Here is a 26,842-nt window from a genome sequence, read left to right on the forward strand (position 1 = left end):
TTGAAATTGGTTGGGCTTTCTTCTGAGGAAGCAGGTGTAGGATCACTCTATAAGTCTTTGTAGTGCAATCCTGGAGTTGTCTAGTAATCATTGATTTCAGTGAGACTTAATCCCAGGTAAATTTGCATAGGGTGTTCCATGTTGCCGTCATGACTAGTAGCTGTTCACAGATTCCTTCTCTTCCATAACTATATGTAATTCCTTTTTAAAGCCATCTAAGCTACTGTACTTATCACTCTCACTAACTATTTCTGCCTTTTTCATACTCTTTCTCTTTGTCATCATCTTTCACTTAACCCCCCCCCCCAAATAATTAACCATTTGTGGGGGGATGACCCATCAGTTGAAGATGAGTGGAGGCAAAGGACTGAGCAATTTGAAATAAATTTAAAATAAATTTAGCTGTTTTAAGTTTTGTGCTTCTTATTTTTTCTACAAAACAACTGTTCTTAAAAATCGAAGTGGGCAATTTTGGGGTTTGTGTGTGCAAGTAGCTCGCCTTGCCTAGGGCGCAAAATAGTCTGGCAACACCCCTGCAGCAGTTCATTGATCGCACTATGGTGTTGATTCTCTAATGGTGTATGTTTGCTGAATGAAAATATTAGCTCAGTGTTGAACTCTTCCTTATTTTTACTGTTTCAGTGAGTAAGGATGGTGTAATGCTTTAAATCTGGCCTCCAGTATACATTTAGTGGCCTCTGCTATTGGTTGACTGGCAGACTATAGGCGTAACCTTAGCCTGTATGCATAAGGCCTGTCAACAGCATTGTTGTCACACTGGGTGTCAGTGGCAGCTTGTCTGATGCTGGCTTGCTTTACGCCTTGATGTCTCCACCCATTAGATATGGTCAGCTCCACTTTTGGATGTGTGTGCATGCATGTTTATTTGTCATTAGAGGTGCTTCTTTCATTGGTAGAAGTTTAGATTTGGATATGTTAGGGCGTATCTACATCAGCAGGTGTGTGCTTCTTGGTGGGATGCCCCATTAACATTGGGTACAGTGTATTGATGTCTGAATGGGGTGCATGGAATGAATGGAAGTGTGCATGCGTGTGTTTTTGGAGTTGGTGATCTGAGTGTGTGTGTGGGAGTGCACGTGTGGGGGTGCTGGCAGTGTGTGTATTGATGTCTGAATGGGGTGCATGGGGTGTTTGAATGCATGTGCATGTTTGCAGTGTGTGGTGGGGGAGGGCTGTAGTTTTCTGTGTGTGAGTTGGGGGGATGAGCTGGAGGTGATATTCCTATCAAATAATGCATTTTGACTCATAGACCTTCCTCTCCAATTTGTTTGCTATAATTGGCATGACGTATATTTTGTAACAATGGCTGTTAATTGTTCATCCTTCTTTAAAATCTTTTTTAAAAAATTACAGGGTAGCCATTATCATCATCATCATCATCATCATCATCATCATCATCATCTATCTCTCTTTTCTTGCTCGTGGTGGTTTTTCTAGATGAGCATGATGGGCTTCGCCAAGTCATGCTGTCTTTTACTGATTCAGAAATTTCCTGACTATTGAACATGTTTCAAGTATGATTGCTTTCTGGATGTTGGTGTGCATGTAGGTTTTCTCTAAAAATAATAATAATGAAGTGATGCTGGTGAGTGATGTGATTAATAGAATAATTGTAATTTTTCCTCTTGCCAAAGTTCTTTAACTTCCATAGCCAGTGGTGTATATTTTCCTCTCTTTTCCTCTTCCCTTTCTGCAACATTTTTGTCATTAGGTATTGCTATGTCAATGAGGTAGGTGTATTTTTCTTGGTTGTTTTTGACTGTTATGTCTGGTTGAAGCTGAAACAAGCTAAGAGGTGCTAGCCTTTAGTCCATTTTGTTCCATGGCTAATGTTTGCAGGGTAATAGTAGTTTATACTATTTCTGAATGCGTCATTGCTTGTTGTACTAGATTTTTCTGTACTTGTCAACTACTTCATTTGTCCAGTGGTAGCAGTATGCTGAATGTGTGAGAATGGATATGAGAAAGGTGATGGGGAAAGAGTGTTAAATGTTAGGAAAGGTTAGACTATGGTCATCCAGTGAAGGACTTGCAGTCAGAAAAGATATTTGAGGGAAGAGGAGACTGTATCACACAGAGTATAGCAAAAGCTTCAAAGTACAGCAAAAGCTACAAAAGTAGAAATGAGTGAAGTTAATTTCAGATATGTTGAATGTCTCACTTGTTCTTTATTCCAGTGATTTTAGCATTAAGATGTTATGTAGAACAGGTTTGTTTTAATTGTGTGTTATGAAATCAGACCTGTGACCAAGGACATGTTTGGGTGGGCACGCCCCCTTGGGGAATGGGCATGTTGGTGGCCACCCCTCTTTGGGGGCTGGACATGTTGGTGGGCACACCCCCTTGGGACGGCCATGTTGTCCTCCTTTTTGGTTTCCAAAATATGGTCACCCTAGCAAAGCAGAGAAATGCAGGTTCAAGAGTGCATTGGTGATATTCAGACTGCTTTAGATGGGGCCAAACTCCACCTAAAGAATCAAGTCCTCAGTCTGAGGGTGCTTGTTGACCCAGCATTGTGTCAGAGGCTCCTGTGGCTTGAAGAACCATTTATCAGCTTTACTGGATGGAAATAGCCTGGCCACAGTTACCCATGCACTGTTGAACTCCCATTTGGATGATTGCACTGCCTTGTTCCTTTAAAAATGGCTCTCAAATTGCTCTTGATCCAGGGGAAAGGTTGCAAGGTTACTAACTGGGTCTGGGCATTTTGAGCACTAATTAGGCCTGTGCTTTGTCAGCTGCATCGGCTCCCACACCATTTCCGGGCCCAATTGAAAGGTCTTTAAAGCCCTAAGGGTTTAGGAGCAACTTACCTGAAAGGCCACCTTCCCCCATATGAACCTCAAAGTCGTTTTTAGAGGGACTGATCCAAGTGAGGTCGGTAACCATTAGGGAAGAGGCCTTTTTGGTAGTGGTACCTCAGTTATGGAATGGCCGTATTCCCAGAGGCCATTCCACAATGGCTCAGTGCCAGGCACAGACCTTTTTATTTACCCAGGCCTTTTTAATGTATTTAAATGTACATTTATCTAATGTATAGTTCATGAAGTAATTGTGTTTTAACCTGTTGGGTGTTTTACTGTGGTTTTAATTTTTGTGAACCGCCCACAGAGCTTCGGCTATTGGGCGGTATAAAAATGTAATAAATAAATAAATAAATAAATAATAAATGAAGTTCATTTTAATTTTGTTTTTACTTTTTAATGATTTTTATTATTTTAATGTATTTTTAATGGTGAATCTATTTTTGTGAGATGCCCAGAGAACATCCATTATAATGTACAATTAAGATTTTTTTTTTAAATGATGTATTGTGCAGGCCTACTTTTTGAGATAATGGTTTCTAAAATGCTTTCTTTTCCTGTGCCAGCCAACAAACTCATAGTGTTGCAAAAAATGCTCGATATTATCCTGTTTACAATGCTCCTCCTAACCATGTTTACTCAGGAGTAAATCCCACTTATTTCAATGGGACTCTGTGTTCCAAGCACATAGATAAAGACTTCAAAGAATTTATTCCCTCCACATTATGTAAAAGAAGTCTACCAAACAATAAAATAAATATTCTGTCAAATGTTGCAGGCTATGGGGTGAGGATTTATTGTTGTAGTAAAATCAAATCCATGGCTCTTTTATTTATCTATATTTATTTATTTAAGCATTTTTGTCCCGCCATTCAGCCAAAAAAGGCTCTCACAGCAGCTTACAAAAATATTTCTTCTTTTGCAGAAGCCATGGCAATAAAGCCTGTGTGAAAACATTTTAAATTCTGTAAGTGGTCAGCCATTTTAAGATCCATCTCTGATGGGTAAGTTTTCCTAAGGAAGATTTTAATGCCTTCTTCTTTGACACATAAATTTAGTTATAGAGAGTATAATCTTGAACTGACACTAAATGAAAATTCCCTTTATTAAAAACAACAACCCAAATATGCCCAGTCCATGTGAGAATTGTGGTTACAAGCTCTTCTCAGCAAAGATGGCTCTCCATTTAAGGCATAATCTATGCACGTGTAATCAGAAAAAAATGTCCTACAACTCCCAGCATTCACCAGCCAGCCATGCTTTGTTGAAGGAATTTTTTGTAGGAGTTGTAGGATCCCCCCCGACTAAATAGGCATAGGATTGTGTCTTTATTTTATTCAGGGTTTTCTTCTGACAGCTCTGTGTGTGTGCATGTGCAGATCCCATCTCAAATTCTGAGACACACACAAAAATGGAATTGAACAAAGAAGGATTTTGCATCCATCTTTACTGAGGGCTGGCTTTCATTACCCCTCAGAAAAACTGTATTTTAAAAGGACATTCCCCCATCCACACATCCAGCTCTATGAAAGAGTTCCAGTTCCTGTTTCTGGCAGAGTCTTTTTTGTTATGGAAACAATATTTAATGGCAAATGCTTTCCATAATAAGGCCTGCAGTAGAATCAACATAAATCTGTCAGTCAAGATGGCTCCCAGGGTCCATCTTCACACTGTGGTGCCATCTTTTTTTAAAACGTGTCCATATTTAATTTTATGTGGTTGTGTAGTAGCAGGATGCATCTTGAGGGCAGGTGGAGGCCTCACTCTTAGAGTCCAAGTGGGAATCTACACTGATGTTATTCTAACGTTTTGAATGGGTTACTGTGACGCACAGCGTCACGTGACCCTGGGTCTCCAACGTTGCAAATGACTTGTACTTACAGGTTCTATTTCTTAGTTCCAGCGTGGCTACAGAATCATGTGCCTCGTCCTACCAGTAATTTTCCTCTCCCTTTCTCAGAGCTGCTGGGTTTGCTCTGCCCACTTCCTGTTCTCCTTCCTTCACCCCGTTTGCTATCTTATCTGCTACAGCAGATAAATCACACCAGCGTTATACTGTGCAATCACTGACAATTGCATGCAAAGGACTCAGAAGTTTTCCACCTTAGAATCTGCTTTGATTGTGAAGTAGTCCCATACATCCAGCCTTAATTGTGCTCCTTTTGCAAAAGATTCGCCAGAGCCGCTGCTGTGGGCACAGGAGCAGGATTTAAAACAAATGCTTACATCTGCGTAAGCTTTATAGATAAAGACACCAAAATTGGCACAGTAATTCAAATACCAAATTAGAATCAAATTGGGTCATTGGTTGATTTTTTATGATTTTTTTTTAACATTTCCCCCCTCTTTGCAAAGGAGCTGAGGAGTGCTCAAAGGATCGCTGTAGCTCTGTGCAGGAAAATTAACAAGGGTCCAAAGTCCAAAACTTAAATGGGGCTGCTGCTAAAACTTTTTAATTTGGTCTCCCATCCAAGCTCTGACCAGACCTGGCTCTGCTTAGCTTTAGCAAAGTGGCTGGTTCCTATGCATTCAGGCAATTCCCTGGGACTTGCATTAAGATGTTTTGGGGGGAGGTTTGTGTGTACTTATGACTATTGCCCTGCCCTGCCCTGCCCTGCCCTGCTGGCTAGGAATGAGGCAGGCAGTGGTCGGAGCAAACCCAGCAGCTCTCACAGAAGAGGGAGAACAACGGAAGGATTGAACAATGTGCCCTGAAGTTCCGTTGCAGCGAAACGTAAGTAACGCTAGTGTGTCCCGTGATACAGAGAACCGATCCGGAGAACCACGTTAGAAAGGAACACTAGCAACGGTATAAGACTAGTGTAGATCCGGCCCAGAGCTGGGCAACTGGTGGCCTTCCAGGTATTTTGGCCTACAACTTCCCTCAGCCCTAGCAGGCATTGCCAGCAGCGAGGGATGATGGGAATTCTAGGCCCAAACATCTGGAGGGCCACAGTTGCCCAGACCAGCTTTAGATGATAGGAAAGTGATGGCGTGGAGGGATCATTTTAATAGTTGGGTCTGAGGTGAACATTTTCTCTGAGAAATATTTAATGCTGATTTCTGGCAAGGTACAGATTTCTGGCACTTTTCCTTGGTGTTCACATATATATTAACTCAGTTATCTCCACAATACATGGTGGGGCAAGGTATCATCATCATCTCCATATTGGAATGAAGTCTGAGAAAGAGAGAGAGAGGGAAGGCCGCTAAGTGAATTCCTGTCTGAGGTAAAATTTGAGTCAAGAACATCTGGCTCACACTTAGCCTCAATATTTACCACAGCTCTTGTAATGTAGATCGCGAAACCATACTTTTTTTTTTTAAGGGGATTGGGGGCTTCATTTTCAAATTATGATATAGAAGATTGGTAAAGAAATATGGGATATTGCTATAAATGATAAATTAACATGTAATATTAGATTTAGAAGGGGAATAACAAAAAAAACCCAATGATTTTGAAGAGATGTGGAAATTGTTCCTAGAACATGTATTGTCAAAAGGAAGAGGAAGAACACCTCCAGAAGACTCAATGCAATTTTGGAAACTAGAATAAGATCCCAAGGGTGGGGGGCACTTATTAATGTGAGTTAGTTTAAGAAGTAGAATGTATAGCTAAGAAATGAAGAGGAATATTATTGTTATGTATGTATATGATTTATTATGTGTTGTTAAATAATAAAAAAGTTTAAAAAAAGGAATAAAGGCATCTGGTTAAGCATAAAAAACCAAAAAATAAAAATAAATAAATAAAAAACAAAGTGCTGGTACTAACATTCAAAGCCCTACATGGCTTGGGGCCAGGCTGTCTGAAGGAACGCCTCCTCCCATATGTGCCTGCCTTAAGATCATCCACAGGGCTCCTTCTCCGTGAGCCCCTGCCGAAGGAAGTGAGGCACATGGCTCCTGGGAGCAGGGCTTTCTCCGCTGTGGCACCCCGGCTGTGGAATGAGCTCCCCAGAGAGGTCTGCCTGGGGCCTACACTGTATTCTTTCCGTTGCCAGCTGAAGACCTTTTTATTTTCTCAGTATTTTAACACCTAAATTTAACTTAAATTTAAAATTTGCTGTTTTAATTCTGTATTTTAATCTATATCAATTTCTGCTGTGTGGTTTTATCCTGGTTGTGCTTTTTATATTGTATTTTGTATTGTGTTTTTAGACTGTTAGATTGTAAACCTATGCGGCAGGGCCTTGCTATTTACTGTTTTACTCTGTACAGCATCATGTACATTGATGGTGCTATATAAATAAATAATAATAATAATAATGTTGGTTGTTTTATTATGCTTTTCATTTTTGTGAGCCGCCCAGAGAGCTTCAGCTATTGGGCGGTATAAAAAAGTAATAAATAAATAAATAAATCTTTAGCATCTAAAATGAAGGACTTCTGTAATGATCTTGGGGGATGAGGTGTTCTCCTACAAAGGACAACCCTTCCAAATAAGGGAATAATGGGCAAATCCCCATAGGTTTATGCACCATAACTGAGATAACAGTTCCAATTGCGCCCCAAAGTAGTGTCCACAATAATGTAGGAAAAAAGCCTGACTATAAAGCACATGGTCTTCGATGACTATATACGAATTCCCAGAGTATTGGAAATAAACAGAACGAACTTGAACTCTTAATACATGAAGGCAAAAAGGCATAACGGAAACTTGGTGGGATGACTCCCATGACTGGAATATAGCAATTGAAGGATATAACTTGTTCAAAAAGAACAGAAGAAATGGAAAGGGAGGTGGAGTTGCACTATATGTTAAAAAATACCTATCCCTGCACAGAAATACAGGCGGATGAGACTGGGAGCCCCATCAAGAGCATCTGGATTAAAATAAATGGGACAAGGAATAAAAGGAACATGACAGTCGGAGTCTACTACCGACCACCCAATCAAGGAGAAGATGAGGATGAAACTTGCCAGTGTTTCAAGGAAGTGTGATGTAGTAGTGATGGGAGACTTCAATTACCCTGAATTTGGGTGACAAATTCTGCCAAAAGTGGCCCTTCCAAGAAATTCCTGACATGTGTGGCTGATAACATTCTCCTACTAGAGGATCAGCAATCCTTGACTTGATACTGACCGATAGGGATGACTTAGTGGATAAAGTGGCAGTTACAGGAACTCTGGGGGAAAGTGACCACGTCATACTTGAACTCTTGATTTTAAAGAAAGCAAAAGCTGAGTGTAGCCATACACGTACTCTGGATATCAGGAAAGCCAATTTTAATAAACTCAGAACTATGATAAGTAAGGTCCTGTGGCAAGAGGCCCTAATGAGAAAAGGAGTCCATGATGGGTGGGAGTATTTAAAAAAGGAAATTTTAAAGGCACAGTTACAAACAATTCCAACAAGGAAAAAAGATAGAAGACAACAGGAGAAACCAATGTGGCTCCACAAAAAGCTTAGAGATGACCTGAGAACAAAAAAGGATACATATAGGAAGTGAAAGAAGGCCAGGCTACAAAAGAAGAGTACAGACAGAAGTGCCAGAATGGCGCTGAGAATGAGTTGAGACTAGCAGGGGATGCTAAAAGCAATAAAAACACTTCAGATACGTGAGTAGTAAAAGACAGAGGAAAGAAATGGCTGTTCAACTGCTTAATGAGGATGGCAAATTGATAACATGACAAAGAAAAAGCTGAAGTGCTCAATTCCTACTTTGGCTCAGTCTTCTCCCAAAAGCGGGTCTATGACCCCCCTGGAAAAAGTGAAGCAGAAGTTGAGGGGGCAGGATTGCAGTTTGAGATTGATAAACAAATGGTCAAGGAACACCTAATTCAAATCTCCAGGGCCCGATGAATGGCATCCTAGAGAAATAAAGGAGCTAGCAGAAGAACTCTCAGAACCACTGTCTGTTAACTTTGCGAAATCATGGAAAATGGGTGAGGTGCCGGACGACTGGAGGAGGGCTAATGTTGTCTCTATCTTAAAAAGGGGCAAAAAGGAGGAACCTGGGAACTACAGACCAGTCAGTCTGACATCCATCCCTGGGAAAATTCTGGAGCAGATTATAAATAAGTCAGTCTGTAAGCACCTTGAAAACAATGCAGTGATTACTAGAGCCAGCATGGATTTGTCAAGAACAAATCCTGTCAGACTAATCTGATCTGATTTTTTGATTGGGTAACCTCCCTTGGGGACTGTGGGAATGCTGTGGACCTAATGTATCTTGACTTCAGCAAAGTTTTTGACAAAATGCCCCATGACATTTTGTTTAGCAAATTAGCTAAAAGTGGGCTAGATGAAACAACTATTAGGTGGATCCACAGTTGGCTACAGAATGAGACTCAAAGAGTGCTTATCAATGGTACCTCCTCAAACTGAGGGGAGGTAACGAGTACGGCACTCCAGCCTCAGTCTTGGGCCCAGTGCTCTTCAAGATTTGGATGAGGAGGTGCAGGGGATGCTTATCAAATTTGCAGTTGAAACAAAACTGGGTGGGATAGCTGGAAGACAGAAACAAACTTCATAGTGATTGTGTTAGGCTGGAGTGCTGGGCTGAAAACAACAGAATGGAATTTAATAGGGATAAATGCCAAGTTCTACATCTAGGGAAAAGAAACCACAGTTACAAGATGGGGGATACTTGGCTCAGCAATACTCCAAGAAGGATCTTGGAATTGTTGTAGATCACAAGCTCAATATGAGCCAACAGTGTGATGTGGCTGCAAAAAAAGCAAATGCTGTTTTGGGCTGCATTAATAAAAGTATAGCTTCCAAATCACATGAGGTACTGGTTCCTCTCTATTCAGCACTGGTTAGGCCTCATCTAGAGTATTGCATCCAGTTCTGTGCACCAAACTTCAAGAAAGATTCAGACAAGCTGGAGCATATTCAGGGGTAGCCAATGAGGATGATCAGGGGTCTGGAAACAAAGCCCCATGAGGAGAGACTGAAAGAACTGGGTATATTTAGCGTGGAGAAGAGAAGATTGATGGGAGACATGATAGCACTCTTCAAATACTTAAAAGGTTGTCACACAGAGGAGGGCCAGGATCTCTTCTCGATCATCCCAGAGTGCAGGACACAGAATAATGGGCTCAAGTTACAGGAAGCTAGATTTCGTCTGGACATCAGGAAAAACTTCCTGACTGTTAGAGCAGTACGACAATGGAACCAGTTACCTAGGGAGGTTGTGGGCTCTCCCACACTAGAGGCCTTCAAGAGGTGGCTGGACAACCATTGGTCAGGGATGCTTTAAGGTGGATTCCTGCATTGAGCAGGGGGTTGGGACTCGATGGCCTTATAGGCCCTTTCCAACTCTACCACTCTAAGATTCTAGGTCATGTTACACGAAGAACCAAACAAAGGTCATGGAAGTAATCCAGTCATGATTGTGGGAATGCTCTGTTTGTCCACCACACTGATAGGTGTGGCAAGGGAGCACCAGGAGCAGGGCCTTTTTGTGGGTGGTGCCAAAATTGTAGAATTACTTTACATAGATATTGGGGTTTAATTCGGCCCCCTTTCCTCCTGTGTTTAGACTTGAAAATATATCTTTTAAACCTGGCTTTTATTTTAGAGGACTGTTGTTTTCTGGAATATTTGTCTTTTATGACTTATCTGTTTTAATTAATACTGATGGATGTGGGTTTTTTTAATGTGTAAATCCACTTTGAATAACATTGGTATAGAAAGATTGGACTAAAAATTGAGTTAATAAATTATTTTTATCTATTTAATGCTTACTTGGGGATTTGTTTCCTGGTCTTCAGAAACACACACACACGCCCCCTGACTGATGAAATATAGCTGTATTTCTCCTTATCATCTGCGTCAGGAGAGGTCGTACAAGTGCTGAACTGGTATCTGGATTCAGCAATGGACTGGATGAGGGCCAATAAGCTGAGCTGAATCCTGACAAGACAGGCCCTGTGGGTAGGCGGTTCTTGTATTCTGGATTTGATTGTGCAGACTGTTCTAGATAGGACACACTCCCCTGAAAAAGGGAAGTGTGTAGGTTGGGGGGACTCCTGGATCCAGCTCTGTCAAGTAGCTTCAGTGGCTTAGAACTCCTTTTATCATCTTTGGCTGGTTCACCAGCTATGTCTGTTCCCAGATAGGGATAGTCCATGCTCTGGTAACCTCCCAGTTGAACTACTCTTAATGCCTTTTATGTGGGGCTGCCCTTGGAGATGACCTACCCAAAGCTTCAATTGGTGCAGAATGCGGCTGCTAGGTAATTAACAACTACACGTTCAGATGGATCATTCCTAAAGGACCTGTACTTGTTGCCTATTTGCTTGTGGACCCAATTCAAGGTGCTTGTGCTTCTTTATCAAGCCATAAATTACTTGGGACCCACGTGCCTGAAGGAATGCTTATACCAGCCTGCCGATGTCTTAAGATCTGTACCAGAGGCTCTTCTCAACTGCTTAGAGATTTTATTACATTAAATAGTGGCATCCTGGTTGTAGAATATTTTCCCATGGCACCAAAGTTGCTATCATTTTGGTATCAGATCAAAAAATTTCTGTTTGCCCCATTGGGCGATAGTGTGTCTCCTCTGAATGAATGCTTAGTCAGTAATGGGCTGGATGAGGAAAAACAAACTGAAACTGAATCCAGACAAGATGGAGGTGCTCGATGTCAAAGGCCACAACCTGGGTTTAGAGTTGTGTCAACTGGTTCTGGATGGAGTTACACTCCCCCTGAAAGACTGTGTTCACAGCTTGGGGGTGCTTCTGGATCCGTCGCTCCAAATGACAGCCCAGATAGATGCGACGACCAGGAGTGCCTACTATCAGCTTCGGCTGATACGCCAGCTGCGCCCCTTCCTAGAGTTAGAAGACCTAAAGAGGTAGTGCACGCGCTGGTAACTTCAAGGCTTGACTTCTGCAATGCACTCTACATAGGGCTACTTTTGTGCCTAGTCCGGAAACTTCAACTAGTTCAAAATATGGCAGCCAGGCTGGTCACCAGTAGACCACATATTTATTTATTTATTGCATTTCTATACCGTCCAATAGCCGAAGCTCTCTGGGCGGTTCACAGCTCTCTGGGCGGTTCACATTACACCAGTTTTAAAATCTATTCACTGGCTGCCAATTAGTTTCCAAGCAAAATATAAAGTGTTGGTTATCACCTTTAAAGCCATACATGGTTTGGGTCCAGGCTACCTGCGGGATCGCCTTCTCCCGTACAATCCGCCCCGCACACTCAGGTCCTCTGGGAAGAAGCTAGCAAAAACTAGATTAACAACTGTTACCCAGAGGACCTTCTCTTCTGCTGCTCCCAGACTGTGGAATGGCCTGCCGGAGAAGACTCGTCAACTTAACAGTCTACTAGCATTCAAGAAAGCTATAAAAACTGATCTCTTCCGGCAGGCCTATCCACTGGAATTTTAAGATATTTTTAAAATGTTTTTAGGATGTTTTAGGATGTTTCTAATAATGTATATTATGTTTTAATTGAGTATTATGTATTTTATCGTTTATTGTTGTTCCCCACGTCGATCAAAGTGGAGAGGTGGGCAAGAAATAAATTTATTATTATTATTTATTATTATTGTATTTTAAGTTGATTAGTCCTTTTTTATCACTTGGGTTTTTTAAAAACTGCTCCTTATTGTGTATGTTCTGTGACACTAATGTTTTGTATGTGGCTCCCATGTGGGCCTGCTCAGTTGTGGAGCCTGCCATCTGCTTCTTGCCCTGAAAACTAAAATAGGGGCTCAAAAAGCTTAAATTCCTAAGCATTCAAAGTATAACTGGGTGTAAAGCATCTCTAAACATTATCTTGCTGTTTGTGTCACTAGCATTTCTAAATTTTACATATCTCATAATTGTGGTTTTATAGGTGGGTCAGGTTGCTTGGCATCAGAAATGGGTGAATTTTATGGCCTCTAAAATGGGGAGGCTGCTGCAGCATTTATCTATATGAAGTTAATGTTTTAAAAACCTGTGGATAGTACATGCCAGCATAGACGTAATTTGCTTATCTTACGGTTCGGGTCCAGGTTATCTGAAAGACCATATTCTCCCTTGTGAGCCTGCCTGTGTTTTGAGACCTTCTGGGGAAGCCCTTCTTTCAGTCCCACCACCATTCAGTCCCACCACCATTTAGCCTGGAGAAGAGAAGATTGAGGGGAGACATGATAGCACTCTTCAAATACTTAAAAGGTTGTCACACAGAGGAGGGCCAGGATCTCTTCTCGATCCTCCCAGGGTTCAGGACACGGAATAATGGGCTCAAGTTAAAGGAAGACAGATTCCAGTTGGACATCAGGAAAAACTTCCTGGCTGTTAGAGCAGTACAACAATGGAATCAGTTGCCTGGTGAGGTGGTGGGCTCTCCCACACTAGAGGCCTTGAAGAGGCAGGTGGACAACCATCTGTCAGGGATGCTTTAGGGTGGATTCCTGCTTTGAGCAGGGGGTTGGACTCGATGGCCTTGTAGGCCCCTTCCAACCCTACTATTTTATGATTCTATGGTGGGAACACAGGAAAGGGCCTTCTCGGTGGCTGCTCCAGTGCTCTGAAACTCTATTCCCAGGGAAGCTAGACTGGCTCCCTCCCTGATGTGCTTTCGGAGGCAGGTAAAAAAAAATTTGTTCTAGCAGGCCTTTGGTGATTAATCTGGGCCTCCATCTGTGCTAAGGTCTTTTAAAATTGTCATGTATTTTAAATGTTTTAATATTGGAATATATTTTAAACTTTTGTATATTTCTATTCATAGGTTTTAAAATGTATATGTTTTAAATTTTTGTAAGGCCGCCTTAAGGCCCAGTATTGGGCAAAAGGCAGGATACAAATAAATATAATATAATAATGATCTTGATAGCTGACCCTACCACACTATGAAGCCCTTCTTCAATTAATGAGAAATAAGCACATCTATGTGAAATTCTGGTGGTTATGACTTTGCACAACATCATGTTTCAACAAATCGAGGCAGGGATCAAAGTGGAGCTACAATTGCCCTATTTGTTAGAAGCATAATCTGGCTCTTCTCTCATTAAAGATGAACTGCCTGTAGGCAGGGCACTGTACGTACTGGGTGTGAAACTCACTCTCCTGAGAACCTCAATGTGTGTGTGCGCACGGGCAAGTTTCCTTTAGACTGAGAAGATCTGCTAGGAAGTACATGAGAAACAGCTGGGGGGGGGCAGGGGGGCTGATGAAGATTTCTAGCTGCCAGGGGAGGAGGCCGTCCAGAGCACTGGCCTCTAGCCCCTCCTTGTAAGACTTGCAGAAGCAACTATGTAAATATATGCGAGTTGCATAACTTGTGCGTGCTGCGGATTCCCACTTTTCTTGGTGCAGTTTTGAGAGTAACGCATAGCCCTGCTTATCAGGCAGGGGTGGACAACTTGTGTCCCTCCAGATGTTTTGACCTGCAACTCCCCTCAACCCTAGCCAGCATAGCCAATGGTGGCAATTGTAAGCCAAAACATCTGGAGGGCAGCAAATTGCCCCCTGCCCCTGTCAAAAAGTCTGTTATCATCTCTCCTAGTGGCATGGTAAAGGTGGTAGATGGAGGAAGTAATGGGAGAGGGTCCTATGCCAGGAATGGGTTGGTCCATAGGCCTTACCCACAGCCCTTAAAAGAGGATACAGAACCCAGGCTAGACCTCCCCCAGGTTTTTGGTCAGCCCTTACTTCCCCCAAAGGACATATCTAGGTTTAATAGTATTTGCATATTCACAGGGAATCCTGGGAATAGTGGATGGGTAGGGCCAGGGATCTCTGATCAGGAAATGTTCAGCCCACACTAAGTCACATTTCCCAAGGTTCTTTAGAGGAAGCTGTGACAGTCATCTAATAGAGTAAGTAAGTTTGACATATCGATGTGCCCATAGAAATTTGGAGTTGGACAAATTACTGCTGAACCTCTTGCTCAAAGTCACAACCAATTTCTTCCAAGTGCCCTGCAGACCAGACCAGGCAATTCAGACTCCAGCCTGTGCCATAGGAAGCAGAGAGCACTGTGGAGCACATTGCTTCAGGCAGCTCAGGTAAGTGAGCCATGGTACATCCACTTATTTCAGACTTAAGAGGGCTTGTGAGGAGCAGGTGCTCTTTAGATGGTAATGTACATTACTTCACTTACTTCAAAATCTGGTAATCCAGCCTGGCTGTGTTTGGCGGCCCTCCCACCTGTGACCCACCCATTCTGTTGAGTGGGGCCCTGGACTTCTATTCCAGAGTCCTATCCTGATGGGCACCAAAAGCAGAGATATAACAGAAACCAGGGGCCTCCACCAATTTGGCCTGGGGTGTGTGTGGACTTAATTCTCAGCCCTAAATATGGCAATCAGTTAAACCTATTCATTCCAAATTCTACCCCATTGGATATCTTAGCCTTGACAGCATGCTGGCTGCCGTCTTTGATCTGATGGGAATACAGCCCTTTCTCTGTAGAACAGGAATCGGCAACGGGATGCTCTGGTGTGTAAAACAAGCACACTGTCTAGCTCCCCAGTTACCAAAAGAGGCATGGAGAAATGGTGTCTGTGGCAAGAGAACTTCTTGGCGGGCTGCTTTGTGGAGTGACGGAGGGCCGAGACATCAGCCCACCACTCTCTTTCAAGATGGCTTTGTGGGAAGACCTGTGGCCAACCGGGGATTCATGCCACATTCCAGACCTAAGTATCCCCAGCAGATACCTGTCCATCTTCCCAGGAAGTGGCAGGGTGCGGTGGGAGCTCCTTCACCATGAGGCAGAAGGGGAAAATCCATATCCTGCTCTGCACCAAGCTACTACGTTCTCCCAGGTCATTTGCTTGGCATTCTCCTTACCCCAAGGCACCAGCCAGGTGAAAGGCCTGGTTTTAAAAAGAGTTTGACCTGCCATGGCTCAAAATAGATTTACCTCGGAGAGAGGGCACAAGTGGCATGACGTGGTTACAGATTTTGAGAGTCTCATCCCTCTGGTGGTGCTATGCTGAGTGACAGTTCAGTTTTAATGCAAGGGCTTGCCTGGACATCATGACCTTTAACTAGAAGCCCCCATTCCCTAAACTCGAATTGGTGGGGGCTGGTTGGTGAGTGACATACACTCTGGTTTTTATGTTCCAATGCTGATCCCAGCCCCTACCTCTGCATCACACAGGCAGAATGGTATTCTCTTGCCATCCATCTTAACACCTTCCTGATCAAACCTGATCCAGAACTAAATGGCCAAAAAATAACAAACAAACCACACCCTCCCTTGAAAGTAAGAAGTGTAAAAAAAAATTAAAAAGAAAACTTTTTAAAGCTCACAGCAGCAGGTGGTTTTGTGAGCCAATTCCTTCAGCCTGCATAGCACAAAACAGAAACAGCGTTTCCTGCTTTCCAAACGTTTAAACGTGCAAGAAGTGGCATCCAGCTGGGGTTCATGCAGATGAGGAGATGCCCTGACCTTGATCAGATTGAGCGTGCAGCCCCCTCCCCTACACCAGAGGGGGCGGTGTTTGAAAGCAAGAAGCTTACAGCAAGCAAAACGTTTCGACGACGCCTCTCGTCCTGCGGGAGACGATTTGCGCCGAAACGGAATAGCACTTTTAGTTCACATTGGGTTGGTTTTCTTTCTTCTTCTTTTTCTTCTTGGTTTGGCTTTTTAGAAAACAGTGAAAATGTTTGCTTTCCAAAACTACCACTCAACATCACTTTTCATGTTATCCCTGTGCTGTTCTGCCCAAGTATTTCATAAGCAGAGACAGTTGTCACTTGTACACAGAAGACTAAATTCTGGAGGATTCCTCTCTCTCTTTTTTCTTTTTAAACCACAAACGAAAGTCACAGGTAAAGGAAGGATGTGATCAACACATGGCCCATAGTGAGGTGAGACACTGCCCAAATTAAACTGGGGCTGAATTGTATGGGTGGGTGGGGGAAGAGTAGGTGTGTGTTGGTGGGGAGGGTGACTGCTTTAGGCATACAATGACAAAGAAGCACAGTAACACTCAGAAAACAGGGTGGGCGGGTGGGTGGGCGAGGAGAAGGTCAGTTGTTATTTTTTTAAGGCTGGCATCAGAAAGGTAAGGGAAATTTAAACCACATTTCCAAGTAGAATAAAATGAAAGAATCTAGTTAAAAAATAAACAAAACACAAAAAAACAAAAAGCCAAGAACGAGAAACTCACTGCTGTCATCTCCAAACTCTTCACAGAACACTACAAAGCAGTCAAGACCTTCCTTGCATTCCCGGGCTTTGAAACTTTTTGAAGGACACGGGAAAGACTGACTGACTGACTGACTGACCGACCGACTCTTGACGGACATGAGGCTATGGTAGGTTACACTGGCAGCTTCGGGATGGGTGTGTGGTAGTTGATGGGATGGCAGAAGAGAAAGAGAGAGAGAGAGAGAGAAAGAAAGAGGGCATAATTGTTTTTCTTCCTCTTACCGTATCTTTGGATGACCTACGTCTCTTGAAGCTGGAGGCCAGGGTAGAGGTGATGGACCTAAAAGTGGCTTTCTTTTTAGGGTCTGGTTCTGCTCTACCACTTTTTCTATCCTAAAATGAATATGTATATAAGCGATTAGATCTCCAGTGGGTGGCTTGGACCTTTACACCTAGATGAACACTGCCCCACGTCACGATCCTTGGTTTGTCTTTTTCCTCTTTCCTTTTCTTTCTTAAATGGTGGTCAAGACAATGACTGGGATGTCTGTATGGTTATCAGTCCCAAAAGCAGACATGGCCCTGACACTTTGCTCTGGCAATATGTGGGGTGGGGGTGGGGATACATCACAATGTCTAGATTGGAATGGTTTGGATGAGTTCTGGAGGAAACAAACCCCTTGAGGGCACGGAAGGGTCGAGCGGGCAGGCGATGGGGCAAGCAGCTGCGTTTGTTTCTGCTCAGTCAGAGTTCAGGAGCTCAGTCAGCTTCCCCAGGAGAGCCATGGCCCAAACCGATGGCCTCTGGGGTCCCTCAGTGGACGGAGCGCTCCCTGCCCCTTCCTGCCAAAGCTGATCTGACTAGAGAGAGAGATCAGACACTTTCACCTACCACTAAATAAAAATGCTCGGGGCCTTTTCTGAAGGTGAATCCTACGGCCACAAGAGAGAGAGAGGACTGCATTGAAAGAGAAGGTCATTGTATGTTAAAAAAAAGATATTCCAAAAATTTCAATGACGCTTGGCGCAAAGCTTGAACTGTATTTCAAAATAAAACAAAACAACAACAAAAATATATTGAAACTGAAACTTCTTAAACGAGGAAAAGAAAGGGAAGAAGCAAGGCGTTAAGGCTTTGGATGATGTTAGGGATGGCAGGAACTCAAAGAAACAGAACAAAAGGAAAATATAGATAGCCGCTGGGTGGTGGACAGCCAGACCTGGTCAGCACGTGGGGGAGCCGCCTTTCCGTGCAGGGCAGGGCAGGGCAGGGAGGGAGCTAGCCAATCACAGCGGGAGGATTCTTCCCATTCTTCTCCCTGAACCCCTTTGTGAGTGGAGAGGGTGAAACCAGGTCTGGCTCTACCAGCCAATGGTGGGGGTGATCAAAAATGTATCCCACTGGTGCACGGAGCATGCTCGGGGGATACATTTCCTCCTCCTTTTCAGTTTTTCTCCATTATTTTTGCGTGCATGCACAGAAAAAGAAAAGCTAGCAAGAGAATGGGATGGGATGATTGTTTTTTCTTGTTTGGTTTTTTTTTTTTTGGTGCCTTCCCATGGCATTGCCGAAAATAGCCATGGCAAAACCGTGATTTCCCCAGGAAACAAAACAAAACAAAACAAAAGAACCATTATAGATATATTTGCTTTTTGTTTTTTTTTCTTGAACAAAGAAATCTTTCCACTTGCCTACCTTCTAGCAATGTACCAGATACTAGTGGTCTGAGGAATCCTCCTGTGAAAAAGTCTTACATTGTCAAACGGATCTCTTTAGCGTATTTCTTTGTTTATTTATAACCCACGGGGTGGCATGCTTGGCTGACAGCCCCAAAGATTCTTTCCCCCCCCCCAATGACCCAGGGAAGGATTTTTTCTAGAAAGTTGGCAAGTGAAAAATGGCAGTGACTAATGTGCTGGTTCCCTGTGGATTTAACCCCTTCAGTACCACTGCCTGGGGTGGGGTCAGGGGGGGGGGAGAAGGAAGGAAGGAAGGAAGGAAGGGGGGTTAAGGAACGGCTTCTTCAGAGTTGTATTAGTTTGTCTAACTGGATTATGTGCCAGCTTGTCTTTTACCCTCCCACACCCCATCAATGGAACATGATTTCTAAAAACATTCCCTTGGGAAGGTATTTATATGGACCTCTTGCCTTTGTATCAGCTGCACAAGTGAGCTTCGGCTGGCTGCTTAGAAAAGGCCCTCAGCAGTGGATGCTGGTGGCTCCAATGTCAGTGGGGCAGTGAATCCGCTCCGGGTTTCAGTCCAAGACAGTCAGGATACTCAAGGAGCTCTCCAAGGTGCAAAGCTCCTTTATCACCTCACTAACATCGGAGCCACCAGCATCCACTGGCCCTCAGTCTGACATCACTTGTGCTCTTCAGCAGAGCTCCCAGGGCTGATCTACTTGACAGAACCTGGTCGTTATAATAATATTTTTAAAGACAATGACAATAACGAACTACGAGTTAGATCTGCCTTAATGTTGCACCTGGTGGCTCAGAATCTCTGTGCTATAATTCTGTCTTTAATGGTGGAACTACAATAACACAGCAGAGAAGGAAGTCACTCTGCATATGCTCAGATGATCCTTCACTTACATTATTAGAATGTGACAAGTTTTGTGGCTGAAGCTTGGCACTGAGAACAGGTGTCCAGCCAAATTCTGGCAATCTCTGACTTAGAATTAAGCCCTCTGCAGGCCACACAAAAGGAGTGACCTAAATGGCATTATCTATGCTGACCAGCCTTGGTTCCTTCGAATGCCAAAGGATGGGCACGGAGTGCGGTGGGTTAATAATATGCAGCAGCTGCATAGGCCCAGTCTAGACCCTGTAGCGTGCAAGGGAAAGCCGGCCTGACACTTGGGTTCTGTTCCAAGCATTTGCAACCCCTTCTTCCAGCAGCAGGCGGCGCCAAAGGCCCAGCACTAAAGGAAGGAGCCGCTCAGCTTCAGGCACACACACGTGGCACGCGCACGCACGCACGCACGCACGCACACATTCCCTGCTGGAATCTGTTAAGGCTTCAGCTAGGGGTGTGTGCTGCTGGGCTAGTAGGCACTTGAATACCCCCCCTCCGTAACTAGAAGCAGCAGAGGAACCATGCAGGGCGACCTGAGGCCTTCCTCCTGCTGGTGCAGCTGGATCTGAGCCGTATGGAGCACTTCGTTTTAGAGGATCAGAGCCTGGAATGGACCAGAAAAGGAAAGGAAAGGGAGCCACGCCTGGGAGAGCGGTTGTTGGCCAAGAGCGTGGGCTGGCGATGACAGAGGGAGGTGCAATGCTGTTTCCTGGCAGGGGTCTGGATTTGAATGATGCACCATTCACCTCCTGGGAAAAGCAGTCCCTGGGGTTGGGACTTGAGTGCAAATGCCCAACGGAGCAGCAGGAGCATCAGCTTGCCTATGGGGAGTTTGGCCGGGGCCGGGATCTGTCCCTGTGCTATTCCCACATAGCACTGTAGTCACTGGTTGGGTGAAGTAATGGGAAACAAAAAAAACCGCACCTGTTTTGGAGGTTTTTCTCTAAAAACGGTCTGTCCTACCTGCAGGTTTTTCCGCCACACATTAACAGCCGCAAACGCCAGTTGCATCTGCTTCCTCCGTGCGTCTTTATGCCTTTTGTATGCTATCTCTATGAATATTAAAAATATCCCGGCCACAATACCTCCAGCCACCAGCATGAATACACCTGAAAGAAGCAGAAAAGTTAACACCAAAGAGATAGGAAGACAGAGCCCAGCAGTACCCTCCCCTCCAGGACCCCTTTGGTACAGGGAAGGTAATGGGAGACAGTGCAACTTTGCAGTTGGAAGTGAGAGAGAGACAGTGCGGCTGTGCAGGGCAACTGTGCCCTCATAAGACCATCCACAAATGTTCAGCGTGGCTCAGTTTGAACAAGGGAAAAGCCAGCTATGGAAGGCACCTGTAGGCACCTTAAATTCCCAGAGTAGTTTTGCAACTGTTTTTGTGGAATAAAAGAAGAAAAAGAGCCATGCTAACCATTGGACATATGGGCACTTGTCCTGGGCTCCCACTTTTATTCCCACTCCCACCTTGATCTGTAGCAAATGTGTTTAGGATGTTTTAACAATGTATATTATGTTCTTAAATCACTTTTATGTATTTTATATTTACTGTTGTTCCCCGCCTCGATCAAAATGGAGAGGCGGGTAAGAAATAATAATAATAATAATAATAATAATAATAATAATAATAATAATAAGCATTATTAGCATTATTCGCTGTATGAAGCTGAGCATGTGGTGGAGCCTGCCCTCATAACTCCCTGCATGTAGAAAGCTAAATGGTTTTAGGATAGGATTCTCCCTTGCATGGGGAGACATCCATCCAACCCTGACCCCACGCTATACACACAAGGGAGCGTTTTCATGCAAATCTCCTCTTCCCTTTGCAGTCTAAAGTGGTATACTCAAGAAACCCCTTGCCAGATGATGACCAGTGCTTAGGGCCAACCTACGCATTACATTGCAATTAAATGACTAGAACTACTAATATCACATTCTCCTTCAAGAAGCAGTGATGGGAGTGGGGAGAGGCAATTTGGATCTAGACCATGGTGCGGGGAGGGGGGCTTACCCACTGTGCCCATCCCAACTCCCCAACTCAAAGCACCCAGCTCAGAGTCAGTGAGAGTCTGCTTTCCCATCCATGGCTTAGCAGACCTGAAGTGGGGAAGGAAGATTTGGGTTATACCACCCTCCCCACTCCATGGGCCTGTTCTAAATCAGTCCCCCCCATCCCTGCTCTTTGAAGAAGAAAATTACATTGGGAGTTCCAGCCATAGAACTTGCATTGTAATGTGTAAACAGGATGATGCATGGGCACTGCTAACCCATAGCTTCCCCCACCCCACGTCTCCCAATAATGTATAGTTGAAAAAAAGTAATATGAACTCATTGCATTCCTGAAGCAGAAGCAGTTACAGAGAAGCTCTGACTTAGGGCAGTAATCTCTCATAGTATTCCACCCACCCACCCCACAACTATACGTTATCAAAGAGAGAGAGAAGAATCTCTCACATTGACACTAGTTGAGAGAGAGTTCCCCTAAAATAAGGTTTATGAAGGGTATGGGGGAAGGGGAAGCCATTGCTGTCAGGAACATCCTCTTAAGGTTCAGGGAATCCCGAGGGGAGATCAGGGGATCAGAAGTCAGGTGGGAAGGAACCAACCTGCCATGTTTTCAAAGGTGAGCGTTGCTGGGGCATTGCTACGGGAATCGCACTCCTGATACCTCACCCAAGTCTTGTCGAGCTCTTCCATGAAGCCGTTCTCGTGGAGGCTAGAGGCAGAAAAAGAAGAGAGCACAGAGGAGTCACTGGGGAAGGTTTCCGGACAGTGGTGGCGGCAGCAGCAGGAGGAGAACGTTTTGACTTGTCACACTATCCCTCTTGTGTAGCCAAAGCCAGGCTTCCCAAAGGAACACTTTCAGTGAAGATGTAAAATTTGAGGCACGCTTCATTCTTACATTGAAAAAAGGTTGATTTAGGTGCCTATGAGAGTAAGGATCGCCCACCCTCAAAGAAGCCCTTCCATGGTTTTTTTGCAGGAATGCCTGATCTAAGCATGACTTCGATAGGAATGAAGTGAGCCTGGAGTACTGGCTCATATAGAGGTGTAGTTGGGAGCCCCATCAAAGAGCTGATAATTCTCCTACATCTCTGCATCAGGAGTGATTAAATTATGCAGTCATACACCATACAGACAGTGGAGACTGACTGGAAGGAGGCAAGGCAGAGCAATGAAGCATCCAGAGACACTGTGGGCAGCCTCCCCTTCTGTGTGTGGAGGGGCACTTTGGCCTCACAGGACACTTACATTATTTCATTTCTTCTCATGTCTTGTGCCATACCAATAGTTCTTTAACAGCACACTCATGTGCTCCGAGATATCGCTTTGTGGATTACTGCCCCAGACTCCTGATAGGTGAATTCACTAAGTGATCTCTAAAAACAAGCCCTTTGAAAGAAATTGTAGAGACCTCTCTTCGGCGCTGCCTTTTCCAACCTAAGCTTGAAATCAAAGCCACCTGCCTTTCATTCCCCTCACTTGCCCATGCCCTTCCCAACACCCCCACATACAATCTATGGGGAAATGGGCACTCCCTCTGGGAGGTGGCATGGTACGGACTTGAGGATGGCCAGAGAGACGTTCTGCTTCCAGGGGCTGTCCTTGCGCATCCCAATGCCGAAGCCAGAGCGGAAGAAAAGCTCCCCCGTGGTCACCAGATCACACTTCTGCGAAGCTTCAAACTCCAGTACAGCTGAGTCCCAGATGAACGCGTGGAGCTTGCTGTGGGGGAGAAGGCAGCACAAGTAATCAAGGTCAACATTGCAAGAGACGAGCTTGTGAGGAGGGCAAACAATGTGCCATTTGTAATGAGCTCACAAAGAAACAGGGCTGCTTCACAGGCCAGCCCTGCAATGTCAAGCGACTCTGTGACAGCTCACCCCAATAGGGAACCAAGGGCTTGGCTGGCCCTCTGAGCTTGGAGGCCACTGATGCAGTCAGCAGGAAGGAGGGGTTGGATCACCTCTAAAGCTACATTTTACTGCTTTTACTCCTGCCATTTGTATATTCATTAAACTCTAAAATCTAAGTTCTCTGGGTAGTGCATTAAAACATAAAATGTAAGCAATAAAGCAATAAACAAAAACAGCACATAAGAAAACCAAAATAAAACCAACAGGCAAAGAGTAAAAACACTCCCAACACATAAAACCAGCAGCAATAAAAGTACAGTGATCTAAAAGCACTACAACCAGTTCATGAAATGCCTGACAGAATAAAATATTCTTTGCCTGGTGCTGTAAAGCCCATAACGTAGGCACCAGATGAGCCTATTGGGGCATTTTACAGCTGGGGTGCCACCACTGGAAAGGCCCTCTCTCTTGTAGCCACCCACCTTGCCTCATTTGGAAGGGCACCTGGAGGAGGGCTTCAGATAGTGACCTTAGATAAATATGGGGTGATATTTGGGTAACAGGGTAGGTGAACGTGGGAGGAGGTACTCATTGGACCCAAACAGTTTAGGGTTTTAAAGGTTAAAACCAGCACTTTGAATTGTGCCCAGAAACGCCATGCCCCCTGTAAGGACTCCTCTTTGGAGGATGACCTGGAGACCTCCTGAACTGAACATTGTGGAGTGATTGTCTGTTTGAGTCAAATTGGAGGATCCAGGGTCCTCAGAGAAGATGGCCATTGGCCTTTCCATTCAAGTCCTAGCCCCTTCTTGGACTTGGAGGTAGATAGCAAGTGGCCACTAAGCCCCACAGAGTGCAGGCGCCTAAAGGTTCAGGTTTGGCTGGCTGACAGAGGCAAAAGTGCCCACCTGAGGAACAAGAATTCCTCATGAGTAACAGTGTATTTGTGAGCAAGGCTCTGATTGCAAGTAGGCCGTTCCTGAGGTGACTCTGGCAGCCTGCAGGTCTGGGTGGCTCTAGCTCAGGCTTCAGTGCTTCCTTTTCTAGCCACAGAGGGCTGCAATGTCTCTGCACCCACTCCCTGCCTTCTATTTCCAGTGATCACCTACCTCTTCTCTGGAACTCCTTGTTTTTGGACTGCCTGCTGACCTTGCCTTTGGCCTACTGATCCTGGCTAATTCCTTGGAACCTTGTCCTTGCACCGCCACTTACGTACAAACTGTGGCCATATATCCCCTTTGGATACTGCTAATTCACCCATGTCTAGAAGCACCCTTGTTCATTCCCCAGGCAGCCACACTTGGGCTCCTCTCACTTACTTGTCTCGGACGGCCTGGATGGCTTCAGCAGCACTCTCATAATTGTGTTTCTCCATGTGCCGGTACATGGTGCTCAGCTCCACCTGCCGCCGGAAGTAAATATCCACAGAACTTTGCTTCACTGTGGCGTAGATGAACTTATCAGAAGGGTTTCGCAACTGGAAAACAGAAACAAGAACACTTGGTTTAAAAACTGAGTTGAATTTTTGATGCTAGAGTTAAAATTTAATTTTGGGAAGGGAAAGAGATGAATAGGAGTTCCTCCTTCTAAGCCAGATATTGGAGGCGAGATTTGCTATTGATGGGTTGCAGAATAAGTTGTGGGGCTCTTGTTTAAACCCCATTGCTTGCCATAAGACACAAAAGTGAGAAAGGAGGGGGCAACTGGATTGCTGTTAGCATGCACATTTCTCCTGCCCCCTTCTTTGCTTCCTACCCCCATGAAATGAGATATGTTGCTGCACATTCTGCCAACAAGTAGCAGCAGCAGCAGCCCCTGCCCCTGTCCCCTTCTGTTGCATTGCTGTTGTGATTACCCTGGGATCGTTGATTCCAGTGATTCGTTCCTCAGGTCTGTCCAACACCAGGAAGGCAGCCAGGTTGGCAGTGTATGAGGCTACGATGATCATGGCAAATCCGGCCCACACCATTCCAAGGATTCGAGCAGAGAAACTCCGGGGAGCACCTGGAAGAGAAGGGGCAGCGGCGAGTCAGGCATGAACGGGGGAAGCAGAATGTGTGTAGGAGATCCTGAAGCGACTAAAGTGAAAGTCAAAATAGGGAAATGGCAAATCACAAACTCACTAGTGCTACGCCACAATTAAGATTCACTAACTGGGAGCTGATTCTGGGAGGATCCATTAACTACGAGAAATTCAGGTGTGGATCCTGCGGCCAGCACTACTTTGCTGTGAATACCTGACGCTTTGCCACGGCCCTTACCAGCCAACAGCCCTTTGAAAGCAGGAGCAAAGGCAGCAGCCTGGCCGACTCTACTGCCCACAGTCCTTTGGTCTGCCTGACACTCACCTTCCCCAATGCCAGAATTCAGCAGGACTCCCCAGGAAAACCACATGGCAGAAGAGAGTGTCAGGGCGTCCTCTTCCTCTTCCTCACTGTTCACTTTAAACCGGCCAAACGGACTGCAAGAGAGCAACCAGGCTGATCAGAGTCGCAGATCACAACTGTGTGTCTGTCCTGTGAAGAATCTGCTATCGAGTTACTGTTACTGACGGCTATATTGCCATGACCAAATGGGAAAGCCATTTTAGGGAGGTGTTTAACAATTTAAATAACCAAGAATTGGACTCAAATTCTGCCCTCAATCTTAACTGGCCTCTTCATTGGAATCCTGTTACAGTTGATGGGGCCAAGGCACGGATCTTAGGCTTACAGAACAGGAAGGCTCCTGGTGAAAATGGCCTCCCCCCTGAATTATTTACTTCTTTCCCAGATTGGTGGGCACCTATATTAACATCCCTCTTTTCTCTTATTGACCGATCTGGTAATCCTCTACCTAGTTGGATCTCAGCTGTTTTAGTTCCCATCTATAAAAAGGGCCCCAAGGATGATCCAGCTAATTATAGACCTATTAGTCTACTTGATGTGGAGGGGAAAATTTATGCCAGGCATCTATTGGAGATGTTGCCAAATGGAAAGCAGGTTTCTAGACCTTGTGGCTTTGATGAAATCTCAGAAGCTAGGGATAGGCTGAGTAGGGCATAGACAATGGGTGGCACTTCAGGTTCCTGCATTGCTCCTTGCCATTGCTCAAACCAGCAGAAGTAGAAGAAATTATGCAAAGCAAGCAGGATTCATTTCAACTGGGCCAATGAGCCACTTTGTGGTTTGTGTGCATGCGTAGAGTGGAGTGCCGTAGGTGTGATGCCCTTTGAACTTTCCACCTCAGACTTCACCAACATTCTTGGGCCTGGTCAGGTCATTTGTGGATCTCCACCCACAGACACTTTTCATGATCAGCGTGCCACACCTCTCTCCTCACAGTTACCTGAAGCGGTCCAGGAGATACAACATCACGGCCACCACGTGCACCGAAAGCCCCACCAAGAGCCACAGAGTACTCTGGAATGGCTGCATGAATGAGTCCAGTGTGCTGCGAGGGATTTCCTGGAACACAGCACCAGAGAAGGGAGTCACAAACGGGAAATTCTTGATATATGTCTATCTGGGGAAAGGGT

General features: G+C 44.7%; 1 protein-coding gene across 9 annotated transcripts in view; it reads right to left on the reverse strand.

Annotated features, from left to right (window-relative positions):
* Positions 1-26,842, reverse strand: part of GRIN1 (glutamate ionotropic receptor NMDA type subunit 1) — an 89,136-nt gene that overhangs the window by 11,000 nt on the left and 51,294 nt on the right. For 2 of the 9 annotated variants that reach the window (XM_063144442.1, XM_063144441.1), the window contains 8 exons: positions 26,653-26,771; positions 25,674-25,786; positions 25,181-25,329; positions 24,645-24,802; positions 23,033-23,194; positions 22,075-22,184; positions 20,426-20,571; positions 17,164-17,274 (listed from right to left, as the gene is read on the reverse strand). In XM_063144442.1, the coding sequence (XP_063000512.1) occupies positions 17,164-17,274; positions 20,426-20,571; positions 22,075-22,184; positions 23,033-23,194; positions 24,645-24,802; positions 25,181-25,329; positions 25,674-25,786; positions 26,653-26,771 (1,068 nt within the window). Of the gene's footprint in view, positions 1-17,163; positions 17,275-17,773; positions 17,840-18,577; positions 18,620-20,425; positions 20,572-22,074; positions 22,185-23,032; positions 23,195-24,644; positions 24,803-25,180; positions 25,330-25,673; positions 25,787-26,652; positions 26,772-26,842 lie in introns of those variants that run through there. The other 7 variants (XM_063144444.1, XM_063144447.1, XM_063144448.1 and 4 more) reach the window with 5 other exon arrangements.

Source organism: Elgaria multicarinata, chromosome 19 (genome assembly GCF_023053635.1).
Source record: "Elgaria multicarinata webbii isolate HBS135686 ecotype San Diego chromosome 19, rElgMul1.1.pri, whole genome shotgun sequence".
Classification (NCBI taxonomy): domain Eukaryota; kingdom Metazoa; phylum Chordata; class Lepidosauria; order Squamata; family Anguidae; genus Elgaria; species Elgaria multicarinata.